This window comes from Ambystoma mexicanum, chromosome 1q, assembly GCF_040938575.1.
Source record: "Ambystoma mexicanum isolate Mex_15411 chromosome 1q, UKY_AmexF1_1, whole genome shotgun sequence".
NCBI classification, from domain to species: Eukaryota; Metazoa; Chordata; class Amphibia; order Caudata; family Ambystomatidae; genus Ambystoma; species Ambystoma mexicanum.
The window spans coordinates 1,295,241,318-1,295,259,015 of NC_090922.1; the positions used below are offsets into that span (position 1 = coordinate 1,295,241,318).

Here is a 17,698-nt window from a genome sequence, read left to right on the forward strand (position 1 = left end):
GGTTGGATAACGGGAAACATCTAGGTATATTTTCAATGGGCGTTGGTGTTGTGATTGAATCTCTACTGTCAGGTGGACAACTCTGCCCACCCCTAGTGCAAGTCGGTGTGAGCGTCATAAAATACATGTCTTATTGGGTCTCTAAACTATAGGGCTCTCTGGTACGTGTCCCTTTATAATTAGTTGTCATGCATGTACCATTCTTGAATATTCCACTCGTTAGCAGCATGCATGCGGGTACCCCAGGTGCCAGTGAGTCGAGCTCGACCATGCCTCCCCACCCAATTAGCCCATCATCCATCATCACTCAAGCTGTCTGCCATGAGAGTAGTCTTTGTACTTGGCCTCGTAAAATAGCACTGCTCCTGGGAAAAAAAGGGAGTGTGGGTATGACTATCTTCTGGTCTCGGAGTAGCCTGTCCAGGAGTCTATTTTCATCTAACCATGTGACTGGAGATCACGTTTCAGCTTCCTCGCCTTATTTAATGGTATTCAACAAATAGATCTTGGCACCCAATTTCCTTCCGCCGCAACTTAACAGGAGCTCGGCTTCTCGCCTTCTCAGACATTGTATCATTCCATTATAATGGACTAGTTTCTTGGCTGCTTCACCCCTTGACACTTGGCCAAGCAGGCCTATTGATGCTCCTTATATTCTCATCTGAGTTTATCCTGCTAGGCCACACTCTTCCAGCACTCCTATTCATGGGGCCCAGTTTTCTCAAATACGATGTAGAACTTCCAGATTGCTATGCATATATATATACCTTGGCACATCGCAGCGATCTATTCACTACGTATAACCAGCCTTATGATTACTTTGTCTACTTGCGTTACTTCATCTGTACATTTATAAAATGGTTTGTCATTTTCTTCCGTGCTTCTTTACACGTGTGATCTTCATTTTGCATGTGAACGTTTACTCGGTCAGCAGATTCTATATGGTCTGTTCATCTTCTCTCTTGTCATCTCTTCTAAGGTGCGTCACTTTCTACATGTGATGTCACTAATCTCTTTTTTCATCCGTCTTCCCATGCTCTTCAGGGATCTTTCCCAAAAGGCTGTTATTTCTTCGTGGGTACATAAAGAAAGGTCTTCTTAATGGATACTTTGCTTCAGAGGCTGCTTGTGTTATAGGCATCATTACAGGTGTCTTGCTTGTCACTAATTCCGGTTCCCAATATATAGGCAATTTAGGGGTGGGAATTCTCCAATGTTCAAGTCACTTCTTGGGATCACTAATCCTGCAACATGAATACTAACCATACAACACACTCCTCCCCAATCTCTGGGTAGCTTCATATAAGCTCTGTATCCACAGGCCCAGCATTGGTCCATTATTACTACTGTCATTTGTGTGCGAAAATAGGTAGAACCCCTCAGAATAATTCAGAATTCCTAAAACTGGACCTATACAAATTGCTTTCTTTAATTCTTCAAACCCTTCCTCCATTTCCTCAGTCCATTCTATTGTCTAATGATTCGCTTGTGCCTTTTTTAATGCCTGCAAAAGTAGTCTTGTGTATGAACTATAATCAAATACCCATGCTCTAACACAGTTGCATAGACCCACAAATTGCTGCATTTGCTTAACTGTGTGCGGTTTTGCTGTTTTCAAAATTGCCTCAGCCCTTTCATGTGTGACCTTCTTTCTCTCATGAGAAATTAACTGGCCTATATACAACACCTCTTCTTGGCAATACTGGAACTTCTCTTTGCCTACTTTATATCCTTTGTCTGCTAGGATAATCATTAACTGAACCGAGTCTTGCCTACTGTTGTGCTACAAACCAAAAAATATTGCACCACAACGCTTTTCCCTTTCAACTCAATATTGCCTAGGTCCATCTGAAGGACCCTATTAAAGATTGATGGAGACTCACAGTACCCTTGAGGTAGGTGAATGCTTTTCAGATTTGGGAATGTAAATGACGTCAGATCTTGAGAGTCTTTATGCAACTGGATTGAGAAAAACATATTTTTCAAGTCAATCACAGTGAAATATTGTGCCTCAACATGGATACTGCATAGTATGGGCGCAGGATTTGGACCTATAGGAAATTCTGCCTCTACAATCTGGTTAATTGGGCTCATGTCCTGAATTAAACGCCATGGTCCCCCCTTCCCCCTTCGATTTTTTTCACAGGATACACTGCGGTATTGCACTGTGACTCTGATGTCACTAGAATACCCTGCTCCATTAGCGCAGAAATAGTTTTGAAAATACCCTCATCCGCCTCTCGAGACATGGGATACTGTCTTGCTCGAGGTAAAATTGCTCCTGGCTTCAGCTGTATCTTAACTTCTCCTACCCCCTAACGGGACAGTCCATAACGAGGCTGGTACTTTTTCTAAGCCCTCATCAAAATATTCTGGATGTTATCGCACTATCATTATTCGCTGTGCGACCTCACTTTTCTCTATTTTAATCCAATAGGTAATATTCACTTCAAATACTACTTCATCGTCTGCTGGATTGTCTTTAAATAAATCCTCATCTGTGACATCAGTCAATCTATACCTTTCCCCAATAGCAATCACTGTTCTCCATGGCCTGCCCCTGTCGCATTCTTCGAGCATGGCCAGTTCCCCCTCGCACTATAGCTGCAACTAGTTCTAGAGGAATCATTCGTCCCCCCCTCTTCGTCCATAGGTATCTGTGGCCTGAATAAAAACTCATCAGGTATTCTCATAGTCTTTCACACTAAACCATGCAACCATGTTCACAAAATGTGCATCCCATAAAGAAAAACTTCAGGTTCTATTGGCACACCCCGCAGAGCCATGTGCCCTGTAAATGCCCTGATAAATTAGCCCACATTTAAATAGTGTATTCCTGGAATAGAACAAAATATGCCTTCATCAGTTAAAGAAATTGTCATATTTAGCTTTGTCATTAAATCTCGACCCAAAATATTGACTGGCTTCTGCCTTGAATACAATAATGGAACAGACATGTCACATTCTCCTATTGAGACTGGTAATTCATCAGTAAAAGGAACTCTGCTAGTAGCTCCAGTGAAAGCTTTGAGCATTCATGGCATTTGCCGATAACGGAAATGTTCCCTCCCATATACATGAGCGAGTTGCATCCATGTCTACTAAAAAAGAAAAAGTCTCACCTCCTATTGATACTTCAATCCTTGGTTCCTCTTGAGAGTCTGGTGTTATCGATAGTACTGAAAACATCAAGTCGCCCTGTGAGCTGTCCTATTGTGGATATATGCTCATCCCTGTACCCGTCAAATGACTCCCTCCCATGACAGAAACTCCCACTATTATAGGAGTTAATAACTGTCCCGTGTTTGCGTTCTGTTGTATCTGCATGGGTGTGTGCTGTGACTGTCCTTGCGGTGGATTCAATGATGCTTGTTGTGGCTGCTGTGCTTACTGTATCTTTGGCGCTCGCTGTATCTTTGCCGCTTGTTGCATTTGTGGCACTTGTGCTTGATACACCATCTGATCTTGGGCAAACCCATTCCTTGCCTATAGGCAGGAAGATAAGCTGCCCCCCCCCTCTGGAAAACTGGCAATTTTGAACATACCCTTGGTTTCCACACATACGTGCTACATGCCCTGTCATGCCACACGTCCAACATACAGGAGGTGGTCTTCTAACTTGCCCCCCTCCCTTGAATATTCTGGTTATCATTCTGCATATACTGAAAGCTCCTCTGATTATTTTGGAAATTACCTCATCCTCTAAAGCCCATTCCACAGCTTCTCGGCATAAACCCACTTCCTCCTTGGTCCATCTGGCGTTGATTATTTGCCTGTGATGCACCTGCTATTTGCTGCTGCATTCCCAACTCTTCTCCGCTCATTAATACCCCACCTTCAATGGCGTATTTTGACAATTTCCATTGAACTAATTTAGCTTCCTCTAGCTTCCTAGCCTCTTCTTTCTTTTGTTTGTTTTATTTGTTTTATTCATATTTATATAGCGCACATCAGTCCAAGAACGTCGTGGCACTTGTTACAGTGTACAGCTTAGTTACATAGCATGAGCAACAATATATATATACAAAGTTACAATATAGTTATATTACATTTCTGGATATATTACAATGTACAAGGCTGGAGTAAGGGAGGAAATCGCAGTGCTAGTTGAGGAGCGTGGTCTTGAGGTTGTTGAGGAAGACAGTGATGGAAGTTTCAGCTCTAAGGGCGGCAGGGAGGGAGTTCCAGAGTTTTGGTGCAATATAGGAGAAGCCTAGACCTCCTGCTGTGGCTCTCTTGATGCGTGGAATGTGTAGTTGGTTGGTGTACTGAGTTCTGGCAGGGCCAGAGAGGAGGTGGATCTCAATAGTGATTCAGATAGGTAAGTGGGAGCAGTGTTGTTGATGCATTTGTGTGTGATGGTGAGGATTTTGAGAGTGATACGGTCTTTGACCTGAAGCCATCGTGCTGAGCGTCTGGCTTGGGATATATGGTCTCTTCTGGGGATGCTCATGGCGGCTCTGATGGCGTGGTTTTGTTTTGTGTAGTTTGTGAATGTTCTTGGCAGAGGTGCCGGCTAGGAGAGCATTGTTGTTTTTCTCTTGCAATAGTCGACAGTGGTGCGCTATGGTCAACTGTATCTCTGCCCAAGGCCTTGCCTCCATTCCCAATAATTTCTGTACTTCTGGTAGTCCCGGACATAAAATGTGGTAAAATACTGCCACTGATTTTCCCCAAGGCTCACGAGTTTCAAAGTCCAGCGTTCCTGAATACTTTGAATGTAAGCAGGTGGATCTTCACCTTCTTGCATCTTAGGTGACATAATTGCACCCATATCTGATGTGTCAGGATACTGTACCCTAAGAGCTCTTCGCACGCCTGCCCTACAATTATTGAATGGTTCTTCATCATGAGCTGTATTCTGCGCTGTGATACTTCAGTAACCTGCTCATGTCCAAATGTCATCAGCCCTTTCCCCAAGAATGTCTGCTAGGAGACCCTTAATGTCCCCTATGGCTAGAGTATTTCCTCCTGTAATTTTTTCTAGTCCATAAATCCATTTTCCAGCACCTGCCGTTAAGCTAGGAGTTTGCATCTTAAATTGTCCTTGTCCATCTGGGGCGAAGGGATATACTGCGGTCTGGCCCCTCCTTTCTCCAATAGGGGGAACTGCGTAAACCCAATTCCACCTTCGGCTCCCATTGTATGGATTGTATGCCTATCCATAGTTGGGACAATGGTTCCACATCGCCTTCTTCCTGGCAATAACCTTACCCTGATCACATATGGTGGCGATTCTCCTTTTTCGCTATGTGACCGACCTTTAGGGCGCTCGGGATATGCCATGGCATCTGGCATCCTATCCTTAGGTTGTTCCAGATCAGACCATCTTACTTCCCTGTCTGACAATGTGCATCCTTCAGGACCACATGCATTCTCTCCCTCCTCTCCACGGAAGGTTTCCCTGTCTTCATCTGACATATCCAGTCCCCAACTAGTGTGGCTCTCATCCCTATCATCTCTATTTAACATCAGCCTGTCTAACAACAAGGCTCTTTGCTAGAGACTAAACTGGCTTCCTTCTTTGCCTCATGATCAGGGCAATTTTAGATCAATCGTCCTTTCCTCTGTATTCTGTATCCCGATTCACCTTTCACCCTCATCTCTTGATGGGCTTTATCGATCCTATCTCCAAATTTTCATCTAGGTTTACCCTAGATGGTCCTGACATTACTTCTTGTGGCAGGAGAAACTCCTCTAGCTTTATTCCAAGAGGTTCTGTTGTTGCTCCCTGTGACGGGAGGAACGTCTCTATATGACTCCATGATATTACTGGACTTGGTTCCATTAGCTCTTTCTGAATGCGTTCAACGTCGTGTGCTCTGTCTCCTTTTTCGCTCCATTTCTTCGTCTAATTCCCTTTGTTTCTTCGCTTCCCATCTAACCCTTTCCTCTTATTTCCCTTTCTATTGCTTTCTTACGTTTGCTCTACGTACCTCCTCATCTCTTTGTCTTTGCATTCTTTTATCTCGTAATTTTGTTCTTCCTCTTTTCTAACCTATCTTGTTCTACAAGTGCTCTGTGCCTGTTGTCATGCCTTATTTGTTCCATCCGCCGTTTCTTCCTTTCTCAGCTGTTTCTCTTGATAGATCTGCTCTCGTCTTTGTCTATGCTTTCTTGTTCTCATCTTCATTTAGTCTCCTTTCTCGTTCCCTGTCGTTTTAACTTGCTCGTCCCTTTGCCTAGCTTCCTTAAGGCTTTTCCCATCAAGCTTTAATAATATCTGTCCACCCATTCATTTGTTCTGTACAAGCGTAATCTCGTCAGCTTTATCCTTTTATCCCTTCCATCTTTTAATTTCTTGTTCTATATCCAAAGATACGTCCGGTCATTTGTTTCTCTTCCTTGCCGTGCAAGACCTTAAAGATCTCTTCCTTTCTTTTAGTCTCTTCTTGCCTGTCATCACTACCATAAGGGGGTGGTTCATATATCGGGTTACTATACCCTGTCACTGCTTTTAGTTCCTTTAACGGATACAGTCCTGCATCTTCTGTACTATCGCCATTTACTTCCAGCGGAGTAAGGGGAGCAGAAGGCTCAACACCTTCCTCCCAGCTCAGGTTAAGCATCCATTCTTCAGGGGGAGGTTCTTCCCGCTCCTCCTGGTACATCTTCCAAAGCTCTAAAATAGACAATCTATTTTCTAATTTCTTTCGCGTGTATGCTGCACGCAAGTATGTGGTCATGTGTTGCAATACTGCCTTTGCCAGTGATCCCCCTTGTGGCCACGGCATGAACATTTTGTCTGCTGTTCCCTTTACCCATTCTGCACTGTAATGTTTGATCTTTGGCATATGTTTCGGGTTAGTCTTGCACATGTGCATCAGTGGTGTAACCTCTCCCATTATGACAAGTCTCAATTGACTGTCTTATACTTACCAGTGATATTCACACAAAATATGTTTCGGAAAAATAATAAATGTGCACGCACCAACAGTCGCCGCTCAAAGCCTCTACTTCTCAATAATCCCAATCTCTATGGTCAGCACCGACAATTACCAAAGATAGATAACCTTTTTCTCTACGTAGCACAGCCTATCTTTGTCGCTCTTCGACACTCTTTAAATACAAAAAATATAAAGACAAACAAACTAGTCGACTCTTTACATGCACACCATGGTTATATACTGCTTTTCTCTTACCCCCCTAAAAATACTCTGATAGGAGTTTGAAGTGTCTTCCCTCACAGGTCTATCTGTGTGCAGCCTAGTTTTACCCCCTGGGGTTTTAAGACAGCTCCTTCTAGAATTCCTTGAATTCAGGACTCTGGGCTTTCTTATGGAACGCTCCTCATCTAACACACCTTTTTTCCCTTGATACTCTTCGTCTTTTATCCACCAACCCTCCGTTACTTGTTCATATATGTGTGTGTACCACAACCCTGCATCCACAATTCCCCAGTTTCCTCAATCCACTCATCATTCGCCTTTCCGCTCCGGACTCTCGGGATCGCCCCATCCTCAATTGGCCACCGTCACCTTCGGTCCGCTCAGCGCCTGTAGAAACCAGGAGGGATTTCGTGAAAGAGTGGCCCATCCCACCTCTATATGCCTTACTTGCAAGTTGACTATTTCGGCCGTTCTCCACAGGAAATCTTGCATTTCTCCAGCTGGATGCCAGAGGGCGTCCGATGTTCCGTCTACCTCAGAGACCTACTTATCAATAGGTCTTATCAACCATCCCCTTTCTGCTACCAAGTGAACCGTTTCAGGCTTCTTAAGACAAGGTAACACTCTACATGGTGGATGGGGATGGAGAAATTACTCAAGCATCAATAATTCAACCGCCTCAGGAAGTTGGCAAAATACTTTTTGTCTGTTTTAATATCAATTATCTAAAACAGGGAGTTCAACGGACATCATCCAACGTCTGACAGTAAGGTCTCATTCGCATTTCATAAAAAACATGATTATATAGTAAATATTCGTCATCAGTGACGTCATGCTACGTGGCAAACTAAGAAACTTATGGAGGGTTGTGGTTGAGTAATGGGAAACATCTAGGTATATTTTCTATGGGGGTTGGTGTTGCGACTGGATCTCTACTGTCAGGTGGACAACTCTGCCCATCCCTAGTACAAGTCATTGTGAGCATCATAAAATACACGTCTTATTGGGTCTTTAAACTATAGGGCTCTTTAGTACGTGGCCCTTTATAATTGGTTGGCACGCATGCATCATTCTGGAATATTCCACTCGTTAGCAGCATGCATGCCGGTACCCCAAGTGCCAGTGGGTCGGGCTTGACCATGCCTCCCCACCCAATTACCCCACCATCACTCAAGCTGTCTGCCATGAGAGTAGTCTTTGTTCTCTGCCTTGTAAAATAGCACTGCTCCTGGGAATAAAATGGAGTGCCGGTAGGACTATCTTCTGGTCTCCGTGTAGCCTGTCCAAGAGTCTATTTTCATCTAACCATGTGACTGGAGACCACGTTTGAGCTTCCTCGCTGTTTTTAATGGTATTAAACAATTCGAACTTGGCACCCAATGTCCTTCCGCCGCACCTTAACAGGAGCTCGGTTCTTGCCTTCTCGTACATTGCATCATTCCATTATAATTGACTAGTTTCTTGGCTACTTCACCCCTTGACACTTGGTCAAGCAGGCCTCTTGATGCTCCTTCTATTCTCAGCTGAGTTTATCCTTCTACGTCACACTCTAATAGCCCTCCTATTCATGGGGTCCAGTTTTCTCAAATACAATGTAGAACTTCCAGATTCCTATGCATATTTATACCTTGGCGCATCGCCGCAATCTATTCACTACGTATAGCCAGCCTTATGATTACTTTGTCAACTTGCGTTACTGCATCTATACATTTATAAAATGGTTTGTCATTTTCTTCCGTGCTTCGTTACAGGTGTGATCTTCATTTTGCATGTGAAAGTTTACTCAGTTCTTACTTCGTCATCAGATTCTATATGGTCTGTTCATCTTCGCTCTTGTCATCTCTTCTGAGGGGTGTCACTTTCTTCATGTGACGTCACCAATATCTTCTTTCATCCGTCTGCACGTGCTCTTCAGGGATCTTTCCCAAAAGGCTGTCATTTCTTCGTGGGAACATAAAGAAAGTTCTTCTTAATGGATACTTTTCTTCTAAGGCTGCTTGTGTTATAGGAATCATTACAGGTGTCTTGCTTGTCACTATTTCCGGTTCCCAACATATAGGCAATTTAGGGGCGGGTCTTCCGGTAGAGGCTTTTGGCTCCTCCTCTACACTTACATTTTGGGGGCTGGAGAGGTGCTAATCCTTCAAATGTTGTGAAAACTGGTTGTTCTAGACAACCTTACACAAATTACACAGAATTGTCATAACGTTAGATTAAAATGAGCATCCGAAAATAAGTAAATGCTTTACATTACATTACATTAGTAATTGCAGGGACTTTTTTAACCGCTAAGCCCAGACGCCGTTTAACGTCTGTGTACTGTTCTCTCCAGCCATGGCTTTGTAGGTCAGCCAGGTCGAGTCAACACATAGCCCAAAATTCCAGGGGGCAGGAGGCGAGGGGGAAAATCAATGGTGTTGCGCCACTGGCGTAAGGCCTCCAGGCCGTCACAGTGAGTGATCACAGGGGCTGCAGTCCGTGAACTGGAGAGAAGTGGGACAGCCAAACGTAAACGATCTCTGATTAATACATTTTACGCCTTCAGCACATGAAGGAAATTGAATGTATTTAATTTAAAACATGCACTCTGTAATTTGCTTCGAGAGGAATTACAAACATTGAGCCACTGTACCACATATGTAATTAAATGTACCCGGGTCTGATAGAATAATACTGTTCATGTTTCTCATACACATAGAACATTAATGTTTTCAACCTGTGCATCATTTTGACGTGTGTTACTCTCAATGAAATACACGTATTAAAACCATATTTCCATAAGTAAAAAGTTGTATATTTTTCAAGCGCTGTGTATGTGGTGGAGTACAAGACTGTCACGGACAGACAGCACAATCAATGTAAAAATCAAGAGCCAAAGGGAAGTCTAGGTACATTTGAAAGATAAAGTCACATTCTGGTTGCATGTCAAAGACATGGGTGCTTTGGGATATGACGTGCGTGAGTCGACATGATGGACCCTTTTCATTCCGAGGATTGGAATTAAGCATTCTGGATACAGGAGGACTGAGGGTCCATACTGGGTAAAAGGTAAGGACTGTGGGTACATGCATATGACCACAGGGGCATTTGGTTTACATGCCAAGGTGTGAGGCCATGTTTTGGGTATATTTGAATGAGTTGGTCATGCGTACAATTTGCAATATAAAGTCGACCCAGTATTTTGAGGACTGCTGCAAGCCCCAGGTTTTGCTTTGCCGAAAGAATAATTAAATACACATAAAATGCCAATGTTGTTCAAGTAGGTTGAAACGTTAACAGGAAGCACTCAGGCACTTTTTCAAGCTGCCCATGAGAAGCTCCATACATGAAATTGTCAGTTAAGTAAAAAACACATACCTTAACTTTCTTTCTGTGCTGTTACTGCGTCAGGACAGGGCACCAGACAATGTCGGAGTGGCAAAGGGCTACGAATGTAATTAGCCCGATCATGGGAGCCAACAACAATGGGTAGCTTTAATTGAATTAGTTGTTTTGGAGCCTTACACGGAGCAGAGCGCTGCTGAGCTGACAACTGTAACTGCGTCTGACTTCCTCACAATGCGTAGGGAGGCTGGCCTGGGCAAACTCCACCCCTAGTCCCAGGCTCATGCTCGGTGGCGAGGGACTGCAAAACATAAGCCAGTGCCAGGCAGGCACACAGCCCTGCACGCATTGTAATGTGCACTGCAGACATGCACTACAACTTCAATCTATTCAATATACCGTTCCAAACATGGTAAGGGTTATTTAACGAAATTGAACAGTGTGTATACCGGTAAAACCCTAGGCACTAGGTTCTTGAATTTTCCTGTGATTCTAGTATATGTTCTCCTGGTTAGGAGTAGGTGGGTCTGTGTGGTCTGGATGGTGGCGTTCCAGAAGTATTGTTGGCAAATAATTACTTGCGAAACTTTGATCAACGCAGGTTGCTACCATCTTAAAAGAGGGTACCAATCATAACTAAGGATTAAGGGAACGAAAATGATGCAAAAAAGATACGCACAATGGTACTAACCCACGACTGCTTGTGACTCCTAATGGGTTTCTGAATCTATCATTATTTGTTCCAAAGTTGCCTATGCATAATGCTACGCCTTGACAAGGCGAAACATTAGACTGTGCCACCATTAGATTAATGTTGGCTCAGAAACAAACTTGCACAAAGTAGTATCATATCACAAATCAATAAACAATGTGTTCAATATAAAAAATGATGACCAATAGTTTCTTTTATGTGGCGCAGAACCTGACTAATACAAACTTGTTTCTCGCCTTTACTGATCAGGGGAATATCTTTCATAGTTAGGATCTTGCAGCCAACAGATTTATGTTACACACAAGGAAATACCCCACACAATGTAGAAAGGCACACAGACATACGAATTTCCCCATTACCTGCACGTAAGAATTTTCAAGGTCTTTCTTTGCCCCAATGTGCTTTTAAGACAGATGGTAGAAATGATATTAAGACGTGTACTTCACACTGCTTGCAATAAAGGATGTTCTGCATTATGCTTTTTGGGAGAGTGCCTTTCATCACAAATCCCAATTATATTTAACTAGCTGGGGTACCCAGCGTTGCCAGTGTCCTGATCAAGTGGTGTCTCATGTGCCATAGAGGATGTTGCTCATGTCCGCAAGTATTGCCTTAGTTTGATCTGGTGTCTCATGTGCCATAGAGGATGTTGCTCATGTCCGCAAGTCTTGCTTCAGTTTGCTCTGGTGTCTCGTGCCTTGGAGGATGTTGCTCTTGTCCTCTTGTCCACAAGTCTTGCCTTAGTTTGCTCTGGTGTCTCATGTGCCCTAGAGGATGTTGCTCATGTCCTCATGTCAGCAAGTCTTGCTTCAGTTTGCTCTGGCATCTGATATTCCCTGGAGAAATGTGCTCTTGTCCTCTGGTCGTCAAGTTGTGCTGCTGTTTATTGTTGTGTTTCAGAAGCTCTTGATATTGATTTTCACTTTGCATCAGATGGAGCTTTTCCAAGTGATGTTCGGTTTTTGTGCGGCTTGTTACAGTCACCCAATGGCTTCAGCACATTTGAGAAAATTACCAAGAAAGATTGATTGATTGTGCTCTATTCTCGCGAATGAAGATAAGTAAACTGTAACCTTGCCATTACCCAGCTTTAATAAACACTTTCAAGCTTTATACAGTACCAGTAAATTTCAAAGGAATAACCAACACATCAAACATTTTGCTTGCAACCCATTTCCAAAGTTTTCCTCCTTCTAGTACCTACTGTAGTGAATCGGGGTGAGCATCAGTAAATGACGGTGTCTACGGAGTGAATGTTTTGCATCCAAACAGACTACAATCATGCCACAGACAAATGAGGAATTCATGCAAAATGTGTTTGCAGTGGGTTGAACTGTGTGGATTTGTATAGCCGGACAAACATGGACACTGAAAGATTGCCCTTGTGTATTTTTAAGCAGGACTGGACTGAGCACACTAAAGAAAACTGACAGCCTTCAACCTAATGGGCGAGTGGCTATCGTGATTCATCACTACGGGATCAATAAACGACTTATCAGACATATAAGGTAGTGGGCCTTTCTTTATATAACATGACGTTATCAAATGGCTGTCATGAATGACGATATGAATGAATACATGGATGAACGATTAGTACAACCGTCCATGTTATTTGAACCCACGGGAAGTGATAACCACCCGAACAAGCAGCATCATCAATAGAAATCTGTCCCTGTTCCGTCTACTGAATAAGGTACTAAAACCTACCAGCATCTAAAGGCTCTATAAAATAAGATGAGCATGACCCACTATAAACTGTTCTTTGTGTTTTTTTCACTTTGTCAATTGTCAAAATGAATGTGGGGTTAGAAGATTAAAGATCATTGTCAGAATCATCTATTCTCTGTCCTGACGAAGGCCTGGTGGAATCAACGGGGAGACCAGTTTGGGATGTGGTCTACCCCATATGAATAGGCCGAAACACAGTGCGTCGACACAACGTTCAATTTAACAAATAATTGAGTCTGTGAATTTTTGCTTTGCCTTGAACCTTTGTTTTCTACTCTGTGTGAGAAGTTCAAGAAGAACAATGAACTTCTAGAATTATGTACGTTGAAGAATTGAGAACTCTATGGCATAAGAGATGCTGATTTTTGTATACTAACCCAATGAATGAGAGCGACTGTGAAACGTGTATCTGTTAACCACAATATGTTATATATGTTTTTTAAAGGTAACAAATCTGTTGAAAACATAGGAACCTTGATGCAAAAATAACATTTTGGTTCCCTGTTTAAAAACACAAAGTATGGCGTTTCGTCATTAGAAGTTTATAGAAGTGTTAACTCCATGTTGTTGGTATGGGTTTAACAAAAATGTGTTTTTGAAATACAGGAGTAGGAGGTAGTTTGTGATTCCTATAGAACATGTAGCCGGACAAAGATACACATTCCAAAAAAATGTTTTGGATATATACGATTTTTGCATCCAAAAATAGACTACAATCTTGCCCCAGACAAGAGAGGAATCTATGCAAAATGTGGTCGACGTTGGTTCAACGGTGTGGATTTGTATAGCCAGACAAAAATACACACATACATACATTCAGATTTATATATAAAGATTGCTAAAGATCAGGCCTAGATTCCTTACTTTGGGATTCATTTGAAGTTCTGCAAAACAACTTTCAAGGCACTTACCTAAAACAACCTACTTACACATCTGCAACAATGCCTGATTACTTGTGTTTGTGCTGCTACGTGACGTTCTCTCGCATAAGGACTTACCCACATTCTGACAAGCTAGATTTTCAAGCCCAGCCTTTTCCTCAGCCTATCCTGGGCTCTGCAATCCTTTACCAACATCAGTTTATTTCAGGATCCTTTTTTCCTCACTTCTTCCATTGGTGAAAAAGGTACCTGTGTTTGTTTCATTTAAATGTTCGTTTCTCTATTTTCACTAATGTTCAAAAATTGTCTGACAACATTCTCATGCATAAGCAATACACAAACTAAATCTATAAAACAATGACACTTTGTTATTTACAACTGATTAGATTACATATAGTAAATCTGTAACATGCTCTTTTTTGTTTATTATTGAGTATTGCATGTTTTCTTTTGATTTTTATTTCTGTCTTTGAGATCACCGCTGTGCGAAGCATCTTTTTTTTAATCATGGATTTACAGTTGCTGTATGGCATTGATTTTTGTAAATCACCTTTTCAAAATGTATGCATAAGGCTCTATCCGACAGTGATTCAAAAATGGCTCTTTTTAAACAGGATAGTTACATCCAATAATTACCAGATGGAAAACGAGATGAACATTATGAGGTATGTGTCATAGGTGGTAGTTTGGTGGCATAAGGAGGATTTTATGGTTTCAGCTGCATCTTGGTGGGTTCTTTTACGCTCTGTCTGATTGGTAGGGAGAGTTCAGGAGAATGGTGCCATATTCAAAGAACCCAATAAAAGTACACTCATGTCTATCTGCACACGTAAGTACAAGTCATTTGAGCATCTGGCATTACATTGATGTAAGGTTATGGTGGTGATCTTTTTTTGCTGTTTTTAGAAAACATGGCCTATCCCCTCCAATAAATGTTAACGCAGCATACGGGTGATGTCATTTTATTTAAAAATGTGGTTTCAAGCTTGTTCCATTGCACCTTTTCTATTTACCTATACCTAATACAGCATATTGCATGTTTATTCAAAAACATCTTGTTGCAACGTTTCTGAAGATAAAAACGAACTATAAACAAAAATGTTCTCCAAATCTCCCAACTTTACAAGTATTAAATGTAAAGGTTCAATGGTAGAAATATTAAATAACATTGTATGTCAGTGGATTAAATTTGGCCAATAAACAATGCAACAGAGGCCAAAACAAAAACTGTTTAACAATTGTACCATAATTGATTTTGTATATTGTGTTGTATAGGCATCTGTATAGGCATGAGTGGTTCTCTTGGCAGGTGGTACTTTTCTGATGCATTGGCATGCATTTGTTTGGACGTGCTGTAGAAAGCTATTTTTCTTCCTCGTATGACTCTTGATCTCCTGGTAATGCTGTATTTACGACTCCAACTCGCTTTTTTGATGCTCCAATGTTGGTAGATCTGTTCCGCTCTCTTCAAAGGCAAATGCAAAACAAATTAATTTTATAACAAATACAGACAATCGCTTTAATGTTCAGTTCAAAGCTAAACTATAAGTAGTTTCAATCACCTGAGTGAAAGTAAAATAATGTTCGTCCGCAACATAATGAAAGATCTGGTACCCAATTCTTTCATCATGTGGTGCACAGAAGTGGCCCTGACGAATAATTTGTTCCAGTTCCTGGCAGAGTTTTTCAAACAAGTAGAAGGGACTGCAATGGGGTTATAATAGACCCAAATCTAGCAAGCTTATTTGTGGAGGCATTTGAAAAGATATATATCTATGATGCTGAGAACGCCTATATGGAGGAGATGTATAGATGTCATGGTAATCTGGAAAGGTACAAAAGAACTAGCAGGGACATTTATAACCTGGATAAACGAGCAGAGTCGTTTTTTGCAATTCACTCATAATATCAATTCGAATCAGATTAATTTCTTGGACATAACCATCTTTCACAATTATGGTAAAACGTACATATAAAAATGCCTTATTACACTTTGCCAGTCACTACCCAAAGCATTTACGAGGGAATTTGCAGTTGGGCCAGTTCTTGAGACTCAAGCATAATAGCAGCAACATTGAAATGTTTGAAAGAGAAGCTGCTGTATTGTCATTGAAATTACAGAGGGTGGATACCCTAAGAAAGTGGTATGCAAAGCATCTATCTGAGCATTCAATAACAACAGAGAGGCGTTTACTAGAGCCAAAAATTAGGACAGCAGAAAAAGACAAATTGGTTTGTGTTCAAACCTTCACTAATTTGTCATATAAAATGAAGAGTATCTTGCTGAAAAATTGGAAAGTGCTTGATCGAGCCGATCACAAATCGAAAAGACCACTTTTTGCATTCAAGCAGAGTGCAAATATTAAGGATTTAACAATGAGAAATGACATCAGTATTACAACTACTGGACAGCCCAGAATTACACATTTGTGTGGCCTTCCCCCCGTCAAAGGCAATTTCCTGTGTGGGAAATGTGGTGTGCGGTCTCACGAAAAAATCCCTAGAGGTGGACAGTGGTTTCAGAGCCATTTGGAAACAAATGTTTTACTAATTCTGAGTCCAAAAACGTGGTCTATATGATCACTTGCCTGTAAGAACTCTAATTATGGAGCACAGAAGCTGTCTTAAAAATAAAGTTGAGGAAGTCCCTATGGTACACGATTTCCTGTCCGTGAACCATAGAATTGATTAATTCAGTGGGACTGCGATTCAACAAATCTAGGAATTCACATGAGAAAGTGTGGATAAACAGTTGTTGAAAAGAGAACAACAGTTAATGTGTCTGACTAGTAGCCGGAATGAAGGGGTGGAATGGCATAAAGTGGCGTGAAAAGTACCAGTTCAGAGCGAGTATCAGATAAGGGGTCTTATGTATTAATTTAATGGACTAACTCGCTTAAATAGGCAGAAGGGATGCTATATGCAGTACCACCTATTTCTGCGCACATTGTTGATATGCACTTGAATGTTAGGGTGTTCTTTCTAGCAGCCTTCCCAATTAAAGATAAATATGCCCTTTTTAAGAGGCTCAGTGTGGCATATGCCCCCAAAATCTAATGCCTACATCCTTTCGGCCACACAATGTGAATGAAGTTCACATTTGCATATTTCAAATACATACGTTAATTTTGTTCAGTGTGGATGTGACGAGCACCGTTTACACAAGTATACTTGAGGGGTACATAGAATATCATTTTATCTATAAACATTGTGTGATTATACACAACCCAATTCAATAAGGCACCATATTTTGGGTCAAGCAAAAGTAAAGAGTTAACGTTCTAGCGCTTTATTTACTATTAAGCAAGGGCTTTATATTTTAACAGAGCACCCATACGTAAGTTGGGTGAGGAGCTGTGCTCATGCATTTTTAACAGAAACAACGTCTCTACTGGAGTCATTGCAGTGTGATCGAAATTAGAATAAGTCACAAGAAGTCCGCTCTTGTTGATAATTGAGGTCCTTTCTAGTGCTAAGAAACAATGTCATGTTTAAGGCATTATTTTAGAGAGTATGTAAAACGAAATGGTGAATTGTGCAAAGAGTATGGGAGTAGCAAAAATGCAGCATTGCATACAGGCCGACTGTACATAAAACCAGGCTTAAAAGGTATGTGATTCACCATGTAATAGGGAAATGGTGGCACGACAATGTTGATTTTTGCTAGCCCATTTTTAATAAGAATGGCACTAATGTCACTCCATCTGTATTTTGACAGATTGGAAAAGGTGTTCTTGAAACTGAAGAAGTTTGTAATAATAACAACTTTGAGTCTATTTATAAGATATTCCCTCTTTTCGATGATGAGTCATTGAGAATGTAGTGGTATGCACAGTTAAAAATTAAATAATTCTGTGTGTTGTGTTTCCTACAGGTCTTTGTGAAGTGACAAGTGTTCTTAGGAAACATTTGGAACAAGACAGAATGGAGTTTTTAAAAAGAAA

The 17,698-nt window shown here is 41.5% G+C and overlaps 1 protein-coding gene across 1 annotated transcript in view; it reads right to left on the bottom strand.

Annotated features, from left to right (window-relative positions):
- Window positions 1-14,700: 14,700 nt before the first annotated feature.
- CIMAP2 (ciliary microtubule associated protein 2) overlaps window positions 14,701-17,698 on the bottom strand; it is a 690,070-nt gene continuing 687,072 nt past the window's right edge. Inside the window, exon 10 of the mRNA XM_069642119.1 lies at window positions 14,701-15,219. Within this exon, the coding sequence (XP_069498220.1) occupies window positions 15,117-15,219 (103 nt within the window). The 3' untranslated portion in view covers window positions 14,701-15,116. The remainder of the gene's footprint in view (window positions 15,220-17,698) is intronic.